Source organism: Mixophyes fleayi, chromosome 2, assembly GCF_038048845.1.
Source record: "Mixophyes fleayi isolate aMixFle1 chromosome 2, aMixFle1.hap1, whole genome shotgun sequence".
Lineage (NCBI taxonomy): Eukaryota > Metazoa > Chordata > Amphibia > Anura > Limnodynastidae > Mixophyes > Mixophyes fleayi.
In genome coordinates, this window is record NC_134403.1 from 28,019,413 (window position 1) to 28,041,723 (window position 22,311).

At 42.1% G+C, this 22,311-nt stretch overlaps 1 protein-coding gene across 5 annotated transcripts in view; it reads left to right on the forward strand.

The window, feature by feature from the left end:
• Positions 1 to 22,311, forward strand: part of FAT3 (FAT atypical cadherin 3) — a 451,200-nt gene that overhangs the window by 363,395 nt on the left and 65,494 nt on the right. For all 5 annotated transcript variants that reach the window (XM_075198718.1, XM_075198719.1, XM_075198721.1 and 2 more), the window contains 3 exons: positions 2,469 to 6,542; positions 20,269 to 20,465; positions 21,149 to 21,302. In XM_075198718.1, coding sequence (XP_075054819.1) covers positions 2,469 to 6,542; positions 20,269 to 20,465; positions 21,149 to 21,302 — 4,425 coding nt within the window. The remainder of the gene's footprint in view (positions 1 to 2,468; positions 6,543 to 20,268; positions 20,466 to 21,148; positions 21,303 to 22,311) is intronic.

Consider the following 22,311-nt stretch of genomic DNA (forward strand, 5'->3'; position numbering starts at 1 on the left):
TTTGGAGTTCCAAATGAAACGTCTAAAGTCTGCATCCAATCTAATTGCATCTGATCTTGTCAATAGTAGTGGTAAGACTTGACATCTTTTTTTTTTATAAAGTTAGCTACCAACCTATACTTACCGACAGGGTTGATAGTACACAGTAAGACCGGCGGCACGTCACAGCTAATAGAATTCCGCCTTAGAAGTTTCAACAGGAATCCCACATAGACCTTTGCTTCCTTTTATAGCGAGTTAAGTACCTTTTAAGCAAGTCATTGTTCTTAGCTGTCCTATAAATTATTATCACCTTTTCAAAATCTCGCTGGAGGTTAGACGTGTATGGCTTCAAGTCCCAATCACAGGCTCTCATCTGCTTGCTAGATTCATATTTACAGACATACAAATAATTGCCTGAATTCATTGTCTGAGTTGCTTTCCATAGCTACCATCCCTGCTGCTTCCATACTTCTCAGTCTTGTGTACCGAGTAGGAAGCCTCGCTGCTCACTACATCATGTGCTATGTGACTGTGGTAGCCATGGTAGTCACACGACACCGTGCTAACTGCAGAACTTGAAATCATTAATAGCAGCCTGAAGAAACAAACTAAGGAGAACTGTAATTACCAAGCTGCTTCTTATAGCCTTCTGCAGGGATTTATGTGAAAAAACACCTCATTTTTTTTATGCGATTGCTGCTTTTAGAAACTTTGAGTTAAATTTTGTTTTGTGTCTGTCCAATTTTATTTTTTTTATTTTTTTAGAAAATGTTGAATTTAAAAATCAGAGGTAAAATAGCAGAATGTGAATGCAGTGGTCTGATTGAACTGTACACGTCTGCCAATCCCCAGGGTTCTATATTTATGTCCCATGTAATTTTGATTTCGTCTCGTTCATTTCCCTACATGGTCTATGCTTGGCAGCTTTATGAAATTGTTGCGCTCCGAGGAATATATGTACTTTCTCGCATTTCTTCTTGCCCCTATCATAGACTTTTAGAAAGACATTGTATTCCAGGGTTCTCTAAAAGTGCTTCGCTGTTCAAATTGCATTAAATCATAAATGGACGTGAAAGTTGGCAACTTTTCCAACTTTAATGGTAAAACACAAACAAATTCCCCTAAGACTCCGTCTTCTTATTGAGTTTTATACTCTCTATAGATATGCAGCTTAGTTTAGATGATAAAAATATAATACTTATTAATTGTACTGTACACGTTTTGCAAAAAAAAGTGTATATTTCGCAGTTCTGCTTCATATGTAATCCAACTCATTTACACCAATATTCTGCTGTATTACCCATAAATATATATCCAATAATCTGATACATGTTTTAATGCTACTTGTAATTTGTCTTTACATGGAAAAGTACATATTATCCTTTTGAACTGGTGCGGTCTCTGACAATGAAAATAAAATAGGTGATTCAATCAGCCGTGAGGTTCATATTAACCGCGTGCGTTGTTTCTGCGCAATTGCCGTCAATTATAGGATTGCTCATTTTTGTTCGCATCTTTATCAGGTGTGATAAAAACATCAGCGAAGATCATTACCTACGCATCATGCGAAAACACAACACACAAGGCTAACTGAAGAGTTAAATAGGGTGTATATCTATGATAGTTTGGCTTTTAAATCATGGTTGGAGTGTGCTGGTGAACTTTGTCTCTTTGGGTGGCATCCGAAGGGTTAAAAGACATGTTTTCACGAAGCATTAAAGGGTCTCTTCACCTTCAAGTTCAGTTTGTACATTTTCTCCTGCAATGATATCTAAATGCATTGTTTTACTTTTCTAGCCCACAGTAGTTCTGCTGTTTTCAACAATGTATTTATATAATCAGTCAGCATCATTTATACTTGTTGCCCCGTGCTATGGTCCATCTCAGCTAATTCTCTCTGCCTTGAGTGTAGTGGTATCTGGAGAGCTGCTTTGCTTTGTGACCGATCCAAGAGAAACAAAGATAAGTGACTGTGCTTGATGGTTAAACTAATGGGCTACAAAGCACAGAACGGAATGAGAGAGGAAGCAATGTATTTTGGAAATTTGCAGGATGACCTATACAAACCAATAAGTTAGAGTTATCTGACAATTAGAAATCTTATTAGGTAGTTTAAAAAGTGTTCCTTGGTTTAAGGAAAGAAATCAAACTAACACTATATATCCTCTTGTATTGTCCCAATGAAACATATATATGTCTATACACAGCAATTACTAATCATAAAGTACTCAGCTTGTCTTAGAATAAAGTGCCATGAGTGACCTGGTCCTTCACACTCCACTAGGCACATCATCCAGCACAGGAGACGGGCAGTAGCCTGTAATCCGTCTTGCAACAGAGTGACCTTGTGTTTGTAGGCCAGCCTGAGCATAATGTAAAATCGTTGTTTGTAAGTGCTAGAGAGTCAGATATGTGATTGTTTTCTTTTACCATTTTTTATATGTTATTTTGCATAATTCTTATTTTACTATTCTTTTTTTTTTTAGGTAACACTGGGAACACATTTAAAATCGAGCCAGTTTTGGGCATCATCACTGTATCAAAGGAACCGGACTTGTCCACCATGGGTCAGTTTGTACTGTCGGTCAAAGTAACGGATCGAGGAAGCCCACCTCTCTCTGCTGCTGCCATTGTCAGGATTTCTTTATCAATGTCCGATAACTCCAGCCCCAAATTCACCCAGGCTGAATATCAGGCCGAAGTTCACGAAAATGTGGACGTTGGAACTCCAGTTGTATTGGTGTCTGCCATAAGCCAGTCCACATTGGTTTTCGAAATCAGAGTTGGGAATACAGAAGGAGCCTTCACCATCAATCCTTACTCTGGAGTTATAACAAGCCAGAAAGCCCTTGATTATGAGCGGATATCATCCTACCAGCTCATTGTCCAAGCAACAAACATGGCCGGTATGGCTTCTAACACCACCGTCAACATCCAGATTCTTGACCAAAATGACAATCCACCCGTTTTCCTCAGTTCTCAGTACGTTGGCAGTATCAGTGAAGCTGCCCCAATTAACAGCATAGTTAGGAGCTCAGACAGAAACCCACTGGTAATTAGAGCAAGCGATGCAGATAGCAACCAGAATGCTTTGCTTGTTTACCAGATCGTTGAGTCAACCGCCAAGAGGTACTTTACAGTGGATTCTAGCACAGGCGCCATCCGGACCATAGCTTACTTGGATCATGAAACCATAGCATATTTCCACTTCCACGTGCATGTGAGGGACAGTGGAAGTCCACAACTCACTGCCGAAAGTCCGGTTGAAGTATCGATTGAAGTTACCGATGTCAATGATAATCCTCCAATATTCACCGAAGCCGTGTTTGAAACAACATTACTTCTCCCAACCTACGATGGTGTGGAAGTTCTGCAAGTCAGTGCGCGAGATCCAGATTTAGCCATACCGCCAGAGTTGAGTTATGCTTTGACCGAAGGAAACCTAAACCATTTTGTGATCGATTCTAGCAGCGGAGTCATTACAGTAAAGAACAGCAGTTTGTCGAAAGATCATTACATGCTTATGGTCAAAGTTTCTGACGGAAAGTTTTATAGCACTGCCATCGTGACGATACTGGTAAAAGAAGCCATGGGCAGTGGTCTGTATTTCACCCAAGACTTTTATTCGGCGTCTATTGCAGAAAACACCACTAATATCACAAAAATTGCCGTGGTGAATGCTGAAGGTCATCGTCTAAATGAACCAATCAAATACACCATATTGAACCCAGGAAATAAATTTAAGATTAAATCTACTTCTGGGGTTATACAGACCACAGGAATTTCTTTCGACAGGGAAGTAGAAGAGGTCTATGAATTAGTAGTAGAAGCAAGTAGGGAATTTGACAACCTCCGAGTGGCACGAGTGATTGTTAAGGTCAACATTGAGGACATAAATGACAATGTTCCGGTTTTTGTAGGCCTTCCGTACTATGCCGCTGTTCAGGTCGATGCTGAGCCAGGGACTCTTATATATAAAGTGACCGCTATAGATAAAGACAAGGGTAGAAATGGTGAGTTGACATTTCTCCTGGTAGAGGACTACAGCCATTTCGAAATCGACAAGCAAAATGGGAGTGTAACATTAATGAAAACTTTTGACTCCGATCTCTCTAACATAGAGTACATGTTAGTTATAATAGCCAAAGATCGCGGTGATCCTTCACTGTCCGCTTCAGTTGAGCTTCCCGTTACCATCGTCAACAAAGCCATGCCGGTATTTGACAAGGCCTTCTACACCGCTTCCGTCAATGAAGATGTTGAGATGCACACGCCAATTCTAAATATTAATGCTACAAGCCCAGAAGGTCAGGGAATTATTTACACCATAGTTGATGGCGATTCATATAACCAGTTTAATATAGATTTTGACACCGGGGTGCTAAGTGTGGTGAGCCCATTGGATTTTGAACTGACCCCTTCCTTTAAGTTGACTGTACGCGCAAGCGATTCACTCACCAGTGCACGGGCCGAAGTCATCGTCGATATCGGCGTCAATGACGTTAACGACAACCCTCCGGTTTTTCAGTTTCCGTCATACAACGCAACCCTCTCCGAAAGCTCTCTGATCGGGACGCCGGTCCTGCAAGTGGTCGCCACCGACGCAGACTCTGACAACAATAAAGTTATAAGGTATCAAATTGTTCAGGACATTTTTAACAACACTGATTCATTTCACATCGACAGCTCAAGTGGTTTAATTCTCACCGCTCGACTCTTGGACCACGAGGTCTCACAGCAAAGTGCTCTGAAAATCAGAGCAACAGATAATGGATTTCCGTCTCTCAGCAGCGAAGTGCTTGTTACCATCTACATAACAGATTTAAATGACAATCCTCCAGTTTTCAATCAATTGATTTATGAATCTTATGTTAGTGAGTTGGCTCCGAGAGGACATTTCGTGACCTGCGTCCAAGCCTCCGATGCAGACAGCACAGACGTCGATAGGTTGGAGTACAGTATTTTGTCTGGGAATGATCGCATTGACTTTTTTATGGATAGTAAGACTGGTGTTATCACTCTTTCTAATCATCGTAAGCAAAGATTGGAACCAATGCATAGCTTAAATATCTCTGTCTCTGACGGACTCTTTACCAGTACCGCGCAGGTCCACGTGAAGATCCTCGGAGCAAATCTGTTCAGCCCTGTTTTTGCACAGAGCGTCTATGTAACCGAAGTTCGAGAAAATGCTCCTATTGGAACAAAAGTGATTTATGTCAAAGCAACTGACGGAGACTCCGGCATGTATGGACATATCACCTACAAGATAATAAATGACTTGGCCAAAAATCGATTCTCTATTGACACGTTAGGTCAGATTGTTACAACAGAAAAGCTTGATAGAGAGAATCCGCTGGAGCAGGACATCAGTATATATCTGAGGGCTTTGGATGGGGGAGGGCGAGCGGCTTTCTGCACGGTCCAAGTGCTCGTGGTGGACGAAAACGACAACGCTCCACAGTTTAAGGCTACAGAGTATCGGGCAAGCGTCAAAGCTAATGTAGAGAAGGGTCACCTGGTGACTCAGGTTCAAGCCTTTGATGCAGACGATGGGGCGAACTCTCGGATTACTTACTCCCTTTACAGCGAGGCCTCTGTTTCAGTAGCTGATCTTTTGGAAATTGACCCGGACAATGGTTGGATGGTTACCAAAGGCAATTTTAACCAGCTGAAAAATACGGTGCTTTCTTTTTTTGTAAAAGCGGTTGATGGCGGCATCCCAATGAAGCACTCCCTTATTCCCGTCTACATACACGTCGTACCTTCTGAAACTGTCCTACCTACCTTTACCCAACCTCAGTACACCTTTTCTGTGCCAGAGGACACTATGATCGGTACCACGATAGATTCTTTCTATATCACACCAATCCAAGAAGCTTTATTCAGCACGGTCAATGGTGAATTTCCTGAAAATAACAAAGATAACATTTTCATCATTGACAAGGCTACTGGCATTTTGAAACTGGACAAAAAAGTTGACCATGAGGCTATACCTGTCTTCCATTTCAAAGTGGCAGCAACTGTACTTCTAGATAGAGTTGACGTTTTAATTAATGTGGATGTTGAGGTCAAGATCTTGGATCTGAATGACAACAAGCCATATTTTGACTCTGCTCACTATGATGCTGTAATAATGGAGGGAATGCCAATCGGAACCAATGTTATCCAAGTGAAAGCAGTTGACGCAGATTGGGGCGCCAATGGGCAGGTTACGTACAGTCTTTTCTCGGACAAGGAAGGAGACAAACTCTTAGAAACATTCACCATCGATACAAATAATGGTTTGATAAGTACTCTAAAGGAACTGGACCACGAGAAGAATCCCAGCTACACGTTTAGTGTTGTAGCAGCCGACCTGGGAGAAGCCTTGTCGTTTTCTTCCTCCGCCGTAGTCTCTGTGACAGTCACGGATGTCAATGACAATGGCCCAGTCTTTGAACAGGAAGTGTACAAAGGATCTGTGAAAGAAAGTGATGCCCCAGGGGAAGTGGTGGCAGTACTCAGTACTTGGGATGAAGACACCTCGGATATAAACCGGCAAGTGAGCTACCACATTACTGGTAAGTCATTCGTTTACAGTGAAAAAGATAATGAATTTACTCTACATTTAGTGACATTTTGAACTTTTAATTGGTTTGCACCTGTTATCGAACATCTTTCACTGTAGACGTTGCTGTACTGTTCTAGCTTTCGTCTAAAGATTGGATAAGACCCCTGTTAGCTCAGCTGTTTGCAGTGGATACAGGAGTGTTCACAGAGCAATTCTGTGTCATAACCAAGGGCAACAAAAAATTTTTGAATTATATGTAGGCTTTGTAAATACAAAGATACAAGGCAGAACTATTTAGCAGTGCATTATAATGAGGCATATACAAACCAATACATTGAAGATGTCTGCACATAAACTCAATCTCCATGTGCAAAATATGAAAATATAATTTGGAGAGCAAGCAGACAGACTAGTGTTCTGCGACTTACAAGTAGTACCATGGCAATACTATGGCAGCGGTATCTTGTAGACCATGTTACCCGCTGTACAAAATAACCCATTTAATGTTCTGTTCAAAATGTATTTTAAAAGTACGTTGGTCTTTTTTATATTACATCATAGAATATTCTTCTACTTCTTCCTTTTGTAAACTCCAAGCACTAACTAACCTAAATAGGATTTGAGCATAGCATAATAAATAATCCTCGTTTTGGGGAAATATCTACTTTCTTTCCAAAAGCCATGAATATTACAGACATTCAGGCTACGCCTGACAATTGACCTGACTGCTGAAGTGAAAGGTTCCCGGCTTCCTCCACAGAAAAGGCGAACAAATGAACAATACATTTCTATTGTTATTAACTAACGACCTACAAATATATTATAAAACAGACACTTCACCTTAGAACAAGCACAGATAGATATGCATGTGTGTACAGAGACTGTAAGCTCCCTGCCCCATTGGAGCTTACAGTCTAAATTCCCTGACATACACACACACAGACAGATAGAGACTAGGGTCAATTTTGATAGCAGCCAATTAATCTACTAGTATGTTTTTGGATTGTGGGAGGAAACCCACACAAACACAGGGAGAACATACAAACTTCGTAAAAATAAGTTCATGGTCGGGAATCGAACTCATGACCTCAGTGCTGTGAAGCAGAAGTGCTAACCACTGAGTCACCGTGCTTATCTATATTATATTGCTAGTTTGCATTGGGAGATCGCTTGCAGCTTTGCAAAATAATCTCATCATATTAGGTAATAGAGATTTCAGAATATATTGCACCAAGTATTAATCGTTCCTTGATGCACTGTAGATATTGGCAACCAACTTGTTAACTTGATCTGCTGTACTGAGCTTGAATTCTGTCTATTGCAAAGGATGAGCCGTATAGCTTTTGGCTTCTAGTAACTATATATAAACAGATGTGTGCTTGTAAATAAACTGAGTCTGTAGGATTCCACTCTGGCTGGACTGCCTCAAGGGACAGAACACTGAATGTTGTGTAATCTGAACCAGGATGCCTGCGGTATTTGTGATGACAGGTCCTAGTATGTATAGTAATTGAAGACTGTTTGCCTGTCTGCACTTTACCGATAACTGTGACACACTTAAATGATTGTTAAAAAGCACACGTTCCAGCAATCAATGCTTTGTTTTGTGTTTTGCATGATTGTTTAAGCGTTCGTGAACAGGGAGGGCAGTGGACCTGTGTCTTTCTAGCTGTTGTGGAATGCCCTTTCCCAGGATGCATTGCACATTTTACACATTTTATCTCACAACCTTTGAAGTAGGTGGTTTGGCTCAGTGTGTCCACACAGTCACGAAGGGGGAATGACCACTCGTCACTTTTGTCCCACCGTGGTACAAAGATGTCTGTGGGCGGGACAGAGCCCTTAACTCAGGATTGTCCAGCTTAGATTTGGATAGTTGGGAGGTATGCATTATATACATTACATAGAGACATAGAATTTTAACGGCAGATAAGAACCACTTGGTCATCCAGTCTGCCCATTTTTTAACCTATGGTGTCCTTCAACCCTATTTGATCCTTAGGTCTTTGTAAGGATATCCTTATGTCTATCCCAAGCATGTTTAAATTGCTCTACTATAGTAGCCTCTACCACCTCTGATGGGAGGCTATTCCACGTATCCACTACTCTTTCTGTGAAGTAGTTTTCCTCAGCTATCCTCTGAACCTACTTCCCTCCAGTGTCAGTGCATGTCCTCGTGTTCTAATACTTCTCTTCCTTTGATGAAGATTTGCCTCCTGTACCTTTTTAAAACCCACCATATATTTGAAACTTTCTATTAGTGTTTGCCCACACCGAACGATCCACCCAACCAAAGATTTATCACGATCCCTAATTATCAAGCCACACCCTTTGTTAACCACTGATAATTGGTACAGTTGGGGATATGGTATAGAACAGTAGAACCTAATGCAACGATGACAATAGACCAGTTAAACTGCGTCGTCCACTTAGCATTTTAATGCTTTCATTATTTCGAAATGTATACTTCTTTTTAAGACACTTTAGTGGGTCAATTACTTGAACGATCAATATGATTCTACATTATTTCCAGTAAAGTCTGTTTTTCTTAGAAAATTGTTCATCTTCCTTTGAACTTCATCTAAGAACATGTTTGACCAACACAATATATTCACTTATAGCCAGTACAAAAATGCCTTATTTTTAAGCATCTTTGAACAGGATTACAAGCCTAAAGCGTTTTCCATCTTTAGTATACACAAAACCTTTTCCTTGTAATAAATGCAATTTTTCCAGTATTGAATAACTTAATATAAATGTAATCAGGGTGCCCACATCAATGCCACTTTTACAATATAATCCTTAGCACTGTTTTAGCTATGTAGATTAGAACTTGAGACATCTTCCTGTTAAAGACTTGTGATAACGTTACCTGGAGCAAATTCACTTTTTGACATAATTTGTATTACTCCGCAGTATATTACTCCTTTACATTCCAGCCCAGTGTTGAACAATTAACGATAATGAATTTATGGCTCATAAAGTTTGTCCTTCCCACCACATCATTTTTGAAATACATAATTCTTTCTGTTAATTAAGGCGATTAATAATAACTATTATACCCTCCTTTTCTCTATGCAAAAACCTGCTGTTTTGTTTTGTACAGTTTGATAATCCGCCCACTAGCTGCACAGAATGGAACATTATGATCATAATCACTCTGGGGGAAAAACTTTTGGTTTATCAAAACAAATTGCATTTTGGTGGGGGGAACATTTCTGAAAACAAATGCAGCAGCTTTATAATTGTTACAGCTTGAGGCTTATTTATTAAGCCATAAACCATGCAAAAATGTTTTTTTCAGCATGACTAAGGCATTATTAAGTATCACTTCTATCTAACAAAAGCCTAACGAAGGAGATATCATAGATATCTACATTAGGCTGAGTATTGCATTAAACCGCTGTCCCCATAGTTTTCAATGGGGACTGCAGTTTGGGCCAATTTACCTATTTTACCCCATACTTGACAACTTTTCAACGCTGGTCTCTGGGAGATCCCGGGGAGAGGTTGGCGTGTGTGGGCGGGCCTCGGGAAATCGTGTCATTATGGCCCCGCCCCTACGACACAATCGTCACTTTACTGCTGGCCAAAATGACGCGATTCCTCGAGAATCGCATCATGGAAGCTCCAAATCCTGCTCACTTCACTAGGAAGTGGGCAGATGCGGGAGAATGCGCTACTTGGAATTTGGGAGACTCCCGGACATTCCGGGAGACTGGGCAGGTATATTCTACCCTATGGTTTAGAACCCTCTCCACAGCCTTCCTGCTCCTCCCTCCGATAACAACTGCAAGATGGCTTTTCAAATGCGCAGTAAAGACTCCCGGTCAGAACCCAGAGTTGAGAGGTAAGAAATATCATCTCCTATCGTATGCACTTCCCGAGATGATTCTTTAGTAAATGGCCCGTGAAATATCACCCATTATCATTGTGATAAGGGATGATATTTTTAGCGGGGGCAATAAATAGGGCCCTTTGAGTTATTTATCTGGTATAGTAAATTGGATGAGTTGCTGTAGAGGACGCAGGGCTTAGTAGTATCTAATCCTTGGGTAGGAATAGTAACATAATTGACAAAGTGACAGCGCATAGAATTCAGTAGCTTCCAGGAGTTATCAAATGCTACAGGAATATCATATATTAAAGACTAGGGGCTAGATTTACTAAGCTGCGGGTTTGAAAAAGTGGGGATGTTGCCTATAGCAACCAATCAGATTCTAGCTTTCATTTATTTAGTACCTTCTACAAAATGACAGCTAGAATCTGATTGGTTGCTATAGGCAACATCCCCACTTTTTCAAACCTGCAGCTTAGTAAATCTAGCCCTAGGAATCAAAGAAAAATTAAAGGCCGTGTCTGCAATCTGCATTTTACACAACTGAGATCAACTCTTCCTTAAAGATTTTTGGAATTGATTCAATTAACACGTAACAAATCAATTCATAAAGAAAACAAAAACATTTCCCCAGCAGTGCCAGCAGATGGCGTGCATGGTGATTGGAGCAATCCTGACTGTCTGCTCTCATTAACCACACCAATAGTTTTGTCTCTAATTAGGGTTACGAGTCCCTTATTTTACTTTCTGGCCCTATCTTTGCTCTTGAGGTTCACTTTGTTTGACATTTTGGAATGACACAAATGTGTCAGTAAATTGTTATTAAATTGTCATTGTCAATAAAGTATAATTTAAAGGGCTGGCCATCCGGCTTTATTGCTGGCCACCCACTAGTCATAGTTGCCTACTTTCCTGGAATTTCCGCAAGACTCCTGATTAGTGCAAACACCCGCATCCTGCCCAACTCCCTGGTGAATCCGGTGTGGGCGGGGCGTAATGACTGGATTCTCGCGGCCATGCCCTCTAGACTCCGCCCCAGGATCTCATATTAACTCCACACTCAATAAATATTCTATCACTTTTGCCTCCAGTTTATAACCAAACAATGGTGGTATTTTTTAACAACATATGAAGTCAGTTTACCGTCATGGTAAGGGCAGATTATCTCCAACTTTTGACATCTGGATTTTGTTAGATTGAGTAAGAATCCCAGAATGGAGAGTTGGTTGGCGCTTCAACAAAATGTGAAGCACACTGGAGTAAAGATCGCTAGACGTTATCTACTCCAAATGCACACGGTAGTTTCTCTTCACAGCCCCTTGCACCCACGTCTGTTACCACCCATCATGTATCTACGTGGAACACTGATTGCCAGGGGCCTGATTGAGGGTTCAAGTTCCCCAAAACTAATATGCTCATAGCGCCCGCTCACTTTTCACACCAGGCTAATACGCGGTAAGTGAAAGCGAACTCCTCCTTAATTGAAAATACGGCTTCCTTCACCTCCCACCAATGTTTATGTTCCTTTGTTTTCAATGCTCAGCTCCACTGCTATTTCGTCACTCATTTCGTTTCCATTAAAATCAGAACTGTATAGCAGATCGGAGGAATGACAGAACGCTGCTGAGGGTGAAGATGTGAAGGGAGAGGCGATGTAATGCCTTCACCATCCTTGTCCCTCATACCCGCATGTCCTCAAGCGCCCGCCCAAGGAGGACTCATTGTCTTCAGCCTTAACCATGGGAATATTGCGAGATTAAAACCCTACTACATTTTTCTTTCATGTTTATTCTTACGTTAGAGAACAACTATTATCCTATATTTTTAAATTCATTTCAGTTGATATCTCTCCCAAGTCATAATTTTGCACCCTTAAATATTTTGCACCCCCTCCCCCAGACGCCTCATGCCCCACCCTGCAGCCTAGTCAGACTATTGGATAATCGGGCCCTACAGACTGCTTTGACAGTAAAGTAAAAATCAATACAATTATTCTAGCAAGCTCCAGAAATGCACAGTGCTTATCTCCTTGTTAATACTTATGCCGCATTGTAATGATACATTCCATCATTTTTACATTATAACAAAGGTTTACTAAAACCAATATTAATTGTGAATGTAATGAGATCCACTTGGTTTGTTTTAATAGCGATTACAAGGGAATGATATTGAGTCTTCGGCAAACCTGGATGAATTACAAGTGTTAGGCGCGTGAGGAAGGCTCCGTATTGATAACATATGACCGTGGAAGGAAATCTATGGGATATTTAATCAGCTCACTGCTAGAAGCCTCCAGGACTTGCTCTCAGCTAATTTTACTACACAGCGGCGTCAGCCACCAGCAGATTTTAATTGGATTTTCATTCTTTATGTGACAATATCCTGCAGCTGACTTGAGGATTGTACTTTAAATTAATGAAGTATTGGTAGTGATTCTGCTGTAGAAGAGCACCTGGTGTATTCATTCCTGTGGAAGTGAGAGGTATTTAGAATTTACTGTCACCGGTGAAAGTTGCCCACAGCTCCGGTGCAGACAATAATAACCACATTGCATTAGATAATGACCTACGCCGTCTGCATCTTCTGGGGCAGCTGCTGGCAATGTGTGACTCTGAAGCTGTTGTAGTGTTAAGTTCCACCATGGTAGGGTATGCTGGGAATTGTAGTTCCACAACAGCTAAAGAGCCACAAATGATCTATGTTGGGCCTCAAAGGGGGCGGGGCTAAAACGCAAATGGGAGGAGTTTCAACTAATAGTTGGTATTTCGGTTAGGGCCTGGGAGGAGTTTGTGCAGATTGGGGGTGGGGCTTATTTATTCCGATTCTGCATAGTTCAATGTTGAGAGGTCTGACACTGTCAGTACTCACGGTAATAACTTCAAATGCGTATCATGACACCTACCATTTTGGTCCATATAGTCAGACCGCACAACATTTAGAATTCCAAAAGCGGGACAGGTGAAGCCCCGGCCAGTTCTGCCCAAACTTCGATAACAAATGAATAAATTTGGCCACAACTCCACCCACCTACTGTCAAGTCCCACCCCTTTTTCAGTTTGGGAATTAGGATGTCTCACCAAAATCGGGACTGTTGGCAGGTATGATATAGTGGTCTATACTGAAGACCATTCATGCTGTGTTCATCTGATGGTAAAGGCCACAATGTTGATCTAATAGTGGGTCAAGGGAATGTACAGCCCCCTCCTGTAGATTACATACCTTAAGGCATGATTATGTTCCTTTAGCTAGTAATCTGCAATTAAATAGCTGTAGAAAAAGAAGAGGTGCTCTGCTAAACAAGAACTGTTAAGCTGGGTACACACCTGTGCAATTATTTTGCAGGTCACAAATAAATGACCCTTTGGTCAAACATTGCAAGAGTGTGTACGCTCCCACCTTCATGTTGTATTGTACCAAAACACATGGCATTGTTTGATATGGTTTTATCAACTTCCTAAAAATCACGATGAACGATCGAAATATGTTGGGTCATATTTGGAAGCGTGTACGCAATCACGACCACTTTTCCAAAACTTCTGCTGATAGTTCCTCTGTATATCTGTAGAGTGTGTACGAAGTCACAAATTTTGTGCAGATGGTTATGAGAGATGCAGATTTCAGATTTGACAGTAAATCTGGCATGAAGCAACATGCTCATTGGGACGATCAATTACATTACTAGGAGCTCTCTTTCCACCATATTACTCAGTCTGTGACTTCCTGCTGCCTCCATTCCCTTCCTCACATCATGTCACTGCCCCTGTCACATGCACCCCTGTCCTCACTAGCCCATCACTCATCTCCTGATATACTCTGTGCTGCTGGGGGACCCTGCTCCTTCCACTATATAACTCTCAGTCTGTGTCTTCCTGCTGCCTCCATTCCCCTCCTCACATCATGTCACTGCCCCTGTCACATGCAGCCCTGTCCTCACTAACACATCACTCATCTCCTGATATACTCTGTGCTGCTGGAGGACCCTGCTCCTTCCACTATATAACTCTCAGTCTGTGGCTTCCTGCTCTGCCTCCATTCCCCTCCTCACATCATGTCACTGCCCCTGTCACATGCAGCCCTGTCCTCACTAACACATCACTCATCTCCTGATATACTCTGTGCAGCTGGGGGACCCTGCTCCTTCCACTATATAACTCTCAGTCTGTGTCTTCCTGCTGCCTCCATTCCCCTCCTCACATCATGTCACTGCCCCTGTCGCATGCAGCCCTGTCCTCACTAACACATCACTAATCTCCTGATATACTCTGTGCTGCTGGGGGACCCTGCTCCTTCCACTATATAACTCTCAGTCTGTGGCTTCATTCCTCTCCTCACATCATGTCACCTCCCTGTTACATGCAGCTCTGTCCTCACTAACACATCACTCATCTCCTGATATACTCTGTGCTTTTGGGGGACCCTGCTCCTTCCACTATATAACTCTCAGTCTGTGTCTTCCTGCTGCCTCCATTCCCCTCCTCACATCATGTTACTACCCCTGTCACATGCAGCCCTGTCCTCACTAACACTTCACTCAGCTCCTGATATACTCTGTGCTGTTGGAGACCCTGCTCCTTCCCCTATATAACTTTCAGGCTGTGGCTTCCTGCTGCCTCCATTCCCCTCCTCACATCATGTCACTGCCTCTGTCACACACAGCCTGTCCTCACTAACACATCTCCTGCTATACTCTGTGCTGCTGGGGGACCCTGCTCCTTCCACTTTATAACTCTCAGTCTGTGGCTTCCTGCTGCCTCCATTCCAATCACACAGGTGGACAGGTCACTGCCTCCCACTTGATCGGCTCCTGCTGTGACCATTCTGGTGATCTGATTGGCTACAAGTTGTTCTATCTCCGCCCACTGTACTGCAATCTGCATATCTTTGATAGGAACAAAATGCAGCTTAACGGTTCCTTAGCATTCCTTCATACACTTGTTTATTCTGATAGACTGAGTCTACTCCATCATTCTTGATGTACATGGTCAGTCCCTGTTCCACTCCAACAACTCTGTACTATATATCTTACAAAATTCACACAGAAAATTCATAGCTGTCATTTTGCTTATATCGGGTATGATTAATGGACATTGATTCTGCTCACATTGTAACACTCAGATACGAATGCTGCAGTTACTGAGCGGAATGTCTCTCGGTGACCTCCAAGTGCACGTCCTTAGGAGATCATTTCATTGTACGGTAGGCGGCTTCACAGATGATGGTGAATGAATTACAAAGTACTTGACACCTCTGCGTACCAGGGAAACATAACTGATTTTCTAAGCAGCATTTATGTTCCAGTAAATTGCTAGTAAAACATTATGAAACACAGAGAACTTTTATCTGAATGATAAATATATGTCTACTGCCATGTTGTTTACCTTGTTAGATCCAGTTTTCACAACTATTAATTGTTGATGTTAATGTTTATTTTCAGTTTGCTACAATAATGATACAATAATTATATAATAATGATACAGTAATGATACAACAGGGGCAGCATGGTGGCTAAGTGGTTAGCACTTCTGCCTCACACCGCTGGGGTCATGAGGTCAATTCCCGACCATGGCCTTATCTGTGAGGAGTTTGTATGTTCTCCCCGTGTTTGCGTGGGTTTCCTCCGGGTGCTCCGGTTTCCTCCCACACTCCAAAAACATACTGGTAGGTTAATTGACTGCTATCAAAATTGACCATAGTGTTTCTCTGTGTGTGTGTGTGTGTGTGTTAGGGAATTTAGACTGTAAGCTCCAATGGGGCAGGGATTGATGTGGGTGAGTTCTCTGTACAGCGCTGCAGAAGTAGTGACGCTATATAAATAAATGGTGATGATGATACAATAGACAGGGCCTTGGATGCAAACACTGTTTTGAGATATATACTAATTTGCGTGCAAACTGCATTGATTATATAGCGGCAGAGAGGGGGAGATTGATTCTTTTTGGGGTGTTCCCGGTTTGCCGAGTGGCTGCAGTTATTCTTTTCTCAAAAAAAGTGACCCATTTTTTTATATATTGGGAATCATGCCTTGGGCTATACTTTTAATGACATGCCCTTTAGATCAGTCAGAAACAATTTAAACAGAAAACATATTTTTGTTTGCACAATTCAATGTAGATGAAAACATTAAATAATACAATTGTGAGGCTACAGATCATGTATGGAGTTGCATACCTCCCAACAGTTACAAAATGCAAAATTGGGACACAAAATACCATTCCTCTGATCCGCCTACACCACACCCAGTTCTGCTAAGCTACGCCCATATTATCACATGACCACGCCCCTTTATGAGTCCACAAATCATGACAGTCCCACCAATATAGGGTCTGTTGGGAGTTTCGGGATTGTTTACAGGAGTAGAGTCCACTGTATTACTGTTTTGATTGGCAAGAACCTACCTGAAGTCTTGGCATGGCATGCCCTGAAATAAAATATTTCAGTATGTGTCTCTCAAGGGGTAAGAGGTAAATAGCAACATCCTGCGGTGTGTAGAATGATGGCGGAGATATTATGCTGGAGATCCTGGTTCAAATCCTGATGTTCGCTCCTTGTGACCTTCGATGAGTCACTTTAATTGTAAGCTCAATTAGGCAAACTAATTATGGAAACTGTGCATGAAAAGTGTATCACTTGTGTGCGCTAAATAAAAAACAGTAAATACGTGAATTAACCCCATCATGCTGCCTTAAATAAAACTCTGTTGTACTCTCTCACAACTTTGTGTCTCATCCTTTAAATAGTTATAGCCATTATATTATGTACAACCAGTGGTGGATCCAGGGGGGGGGGGATGCAATCGGGGCAATCGCCCCCCCTAGCAGTACAAGTCCTTTAAATGTAGGTCCAAGACGCCGATCAAAACCGGTGGAGGGGGCAGAGCCAATTGTGGGTGGTGGGCTGGGTTTTCCGGGGCCAGCCAATCAGAATGAAGGAGGGGCGTGATTATGCAAAATCGCCCCCTCCCCCCTTAAAAATTACGTCTAGGTCCGCCCCTGTGTACAACTGCATACTCGTTCGTTAATGCAAATAGCTAATCAGCCAATCATACAGCTGTAACTCAATGAATAAACGCATACAGACATGGTGAAGAGGTTCAGTTGTTGTTGAGATTAAACACAGTAATAAAACTGGACTGACTGTTCCGGCATGCTCGCCAACTGTCCCCATTTAGATAGGACAGTCCCAATTTGAGGGCTTTGTGCGCCATCCCGGTTGGAACGGCTTTGTTGAGGGGATTGGGAGGGTTGAGGGGATTCTGTCCTCGGCTGCTCTGCATGCCATGGAAATAAAGGGGTTTGGAGGGGATGAGAGAACGGGGCAGCTTTCAAAAAAGCCCCCCGCCCCCTAAGGGTGTGGACACGCCCACATTAGGCATGGCCACACACCCCAGCGTACAGTGGTCACGTCCCCGTCCGGCTGCTTTAGTGACCAACATTGGGAGGTATGTTACAGACAGAGCGGTGAGAGGGTCCTCATCGCAAGCTTACAATACATAGGACAATAGGAGTTTGATACATCAGGTTAAGGGGTCTATTTATGACCCTTCGTTTTTTTGACTTGATACTTTTCAATCCTTATCTCCTTGATAAGGATTGAAAAGTAATGGCTATGTATTAAAAAACTTCTCAGGGACAGCAGTGCCGATAACCTGCTGTCCCTGAGAAGTGACTCACCTGATCATCGCAGACTTTTCTCATTTTTCAAGGCTGCGATGATCTTCTCTTTTTTTTTTTTTTTTTTTTTTGTTAGTGCGCATGCACCGACCGAATAGTTAGTGCATGCGCAGTAACATCCTTGCCGGCAAACTGCAGGATGATTGACAGGAAGGGATCACATGATCCCTCCACACATGCGCTGTCTCTTCAGAGCAGAGCTGGACAGCGCGAAAGTTTTCAGATATGTTAATGTGCACCAGCTTCAGATGGCGCCAGCTTCAGATGGCGTACATTAACATGTAAAAAAAGAGAAAAGTTTCTCTAGTTGAACTCTCATACATAGCGGTTCTGAGCACTTCCCATACACTGTTATGGGGAGTGCTCAGAAAAACGATAGGAAATGCAAAGCAGCAGATATCTGAGATATCTGCTGCGATGCTTCAATAGTACATAGTGATTTCACTGTTTTTTTTGGGGGGTTTACCACAGGAAAAATGCTTGGTAAATAGACCCCTAAGTGCCACATATTTGTATAAAATACATAATATCACACTAAGATTCATAAATTGTTTAGTAATGAAAAGATACAACTTTGAATCAGATCCACGTGAAAGGACGTCATGTCGTCATGTGACCCACAAGAACTGCTGGATAATCACTATTTTAGATACACAGTGCTCACGGCTTCAAATAAAGTCACAGCTTTCCCAAGCAGGATCTGTCATTTAATGATGTGTAAAAGTGTTACCGCCACTTTCAATGTCAGTGTTCCCGGGTAATAAAAGGTTGTTCCGCTTCATCCGGCGCTCTCCTTAGCAGCCTTCATCCTGATAAATTCTATCTAATTAAAATGCTTATCTTTGCACTGTTCCTCAAATGACCCCTCGTTAGGGCTACTTAGCACTTGTGTATCTTTTCTATGTCATGTCAACTTTTTTTTTTGCAAACCTAATAATTAAGGATGCTGCACAGCTGCATGATAACACTCACTTATTATGGAATCCCTAATACAATCTGCTGATTCTCCTTGGTTGCATAATCAAGAGGTAATGACATTTTCTAGTTAGCTAATACAAGGACAAAGTGCACGGTCTTGTCAGGAGGAAATTTAGAGATGATTACAGTGTGGAGATATCTGATTGTTCTCAGTCTCTACATTTTGCTAGGTAGAAGGCAGGATTGGGGCTTGTTCGGATGAGGGTTTTGTCAGAGTTGTCTCGGATAAGGTGCAAAAACTGCTCAGAAAATAGTGCATGTGCTGTATTCCAGTACTTTGCTCTGATCTGCAGTTTGCGCCAGGGTCAAGGATTCCGACAGTGGCGCAGTTTTCCGACTGTCTCGCTGACATTTCGATCTGCGTGGAGCGCTGCATGAGCAGCTTCTGCAGTAATGTTTGTCTGAACAAACCCCTAAGGTTCAAAATCCGACCCTACCCTAGTCCCAAACATAAGCTCCCATGTCTAGGACTTTGTGATTCTTACTTGCCCCCTATCTCAGCTCTTAGCCAACCTTTGAACAGTGAATTCCGGGAGATCCTGGGCAGGGGGCTTGGTTGGAGGGCGGGGCACGGTCAATCACATCATTTTGGCCCCACCCTGGTGACAAAAACGTAATTTTGACCCGGGGGGCGGGACCAAAATGATGCGATTCACCGCAAATTGCATCAGTTTGCCCATCAAATAGCAGTATGCGGGATACTTGCCTGCTCTCCCGGGAGTCCGGGAGACCTACCCGGATTTCGGGAGTCTCCTGGACATTCCTGGAGAGTTGGCAAGTATGCTCTTAGCGTGATAGTTTGGTTATACCTACGACAACATTAAATACAACTGACATTCAGTACATGATGTCTATTGCTAATAACTGAGCATCGATTATAACCATTACTATAATATAGTTTAGTGATAGGCAACCTGATACACTTCAGGGGCCCCATGGATGGCCCTCTACCCTTCAAAATGGCCACACAGTGCCCTAAATCTCAGTAATAAGATAAAACAGTACATTTAATCAGAGACAGAGACACCTTCTGTAATAACATCAGCAGGTATTTTAGACAAGTGTTACAAGCTATAACAAACACATCTGTAAATACAGCAGGAAGGAGCCGGGGGCCACAGGGGATGGCTCTGAGGACCTCATGTGGCCCATGACCAATATAGTTAAGTTTACTCTATATGAATGTTAATATATATATCTGGATTTGTATGGTCAGTAAAATGAGTAATAATGACGTGTTTTTTCTCCAGGAGGTAACCCCACGGGGAAGTTTGCCTTAGGACTGATACAGAACGAGTGGAAAGTTTATGTTAAAAGATCTTTGGATCGGGAAGAGAAGGACATGTACTGTCTGAACATTACAGCCACGGATGGTCTCTTTGTGTCTCAGACTGTGGTGGAGGTTTCTGTGACTGACGTGAATGACAACAGCCCAGTGTGTGATCAGGTATGGTAGAAAATAATAGACCTTAGCGGCTCACTAATGCTACAATAAAATACTTTCCTGGAAATTTGGTAACTTAAAGCTAAGCAGAATGAAGAGAAAAAAAAGATTACCTTTGTGTGACTTATCTGAGTGGCTCCCGCTCGCTCCGCATCCGTGTGCTCCAAATCATGTGATATATTAGAGGCCCATGACTTGCTTGCATGGGTTCATGGGGAAAACCAGCGATTCTGTAAGAGTCTGCTTCTAGGCTAGCTTCTGTCAATGGTGATAAGTTGCTCTACTTTATTGGTTTACAAACTGATTGTCTCTCATCGATGGTGTGCTGCAGTTTCCAAAGATTACTGCTTCTGTTCAAGGGGCTATGGTGAACAATGGATAGGGTGGAGCTAGACATAGAGCAACATGGCTTAAGTGACTGGAGCCAGTCTAGGAATAGTAAACTAGGGTGAGGGAAAGTGATCTTTTTACTATTATCTGTGCTTATTTAAATAAAAGAATAAAACTATAAATATCATCTAATTAGAATAGACACCATTATCTTCTGTGTATTGTGTTTTAGGAAGCCCTATAGGAACAAAAGAGTCACATTGACACCATTCTGTCTCTTCAACAAGACAACCATTCAAGAGTTAAAAATGTGATATTTTGAGAGATTATGCCTGAAAGTGATTTTCTGTCCACAGGTTATAAACACAGCTTCCTTCCGAGAAGACATTCCTCCCAATAAAATGCTCCTCAGAATCAGTGCCACAGATGCAGACATGGGAACCAACGCTGAGATCCGATACTCTCTTCATGGGACGGGCGCTGAAAACTTTTTCTTGGATGCTGACAGTGGTAAGTAATGCAGACGTAGACTATGCTGGATATACACAGGGACACACATCTGTGCAATTCTCCAGTCATCCAGCATTGAACGGAGCAGAATCAGAGCTTAACGTAGGGATCATTGATCCCTTTGTAGAAAGGAACGTCTGTGCAAATAGAACTTACTAACAACACGAGATGAAACGTTAGCATTGCATGCACCAAACTTCTTCCTTTCTTTGCTTCTTGCAAAGTCCATGTGTATGTGCTCTGTTTTACATATAAATCAGTGATCCCCATGTTAATGTGCCCTGGAGGCCAGTTCCGTTTCTGCTCTGCTTAAAGCTGGGTGAACGGATTTGAGCTGAGATGCGTTCCAAGAACCTGTCAGTATCCACCGCCAAAGTCCTTAATCCTTTGTGTGTTCTTTGTACATTATTGGCAATTACATTTTTAAATATACAGCTATACTATTCTGATCATTCCTGTATGGAGTTGGCTTTGTGTATTCGGGGGGCTTTGCTGAGGAAACAAGTGACTGGTCAGCACTGGACATGACCTTGAATTATTGAATGCTTCAAATTTTTTTGAATTTCGTATTACGTTTATTAACATAATATAAATATATAAAAAACTGTATTCTGGTATTGGTGTAACTTCAAGTAGCAAAAATATTTGAGAGTATTTGTCTCCTTTAAGTGTGGGCACTCTGTGGGCCGAACCAAGTTTCAGCATCCTCGGGAAAATATTGGTTAAGCTCACACAATGGCCGCTTGCCGCTGTGTGAAAGTGCACTTTAACTTTGAAGTATTGTACAGTTTCGCAGCCTCAGGAAGCGCTGTTAGTTGCTCCTTATGAAATGTAGGTGTTTTATCTACAGGTCCCCAAATACGTAATTCCACTATCAGTAGCTTTCTTGCTGCCGCACAAGTTCTAAGGTCATTGCTGAATCAGCTTCTTCCAAGTCTCACGGTTTGAAGCTTGCAGACGTCTCGTTAAGGCAGCGGCGGGGTATTAGATGGATGCACCGATATGGGGA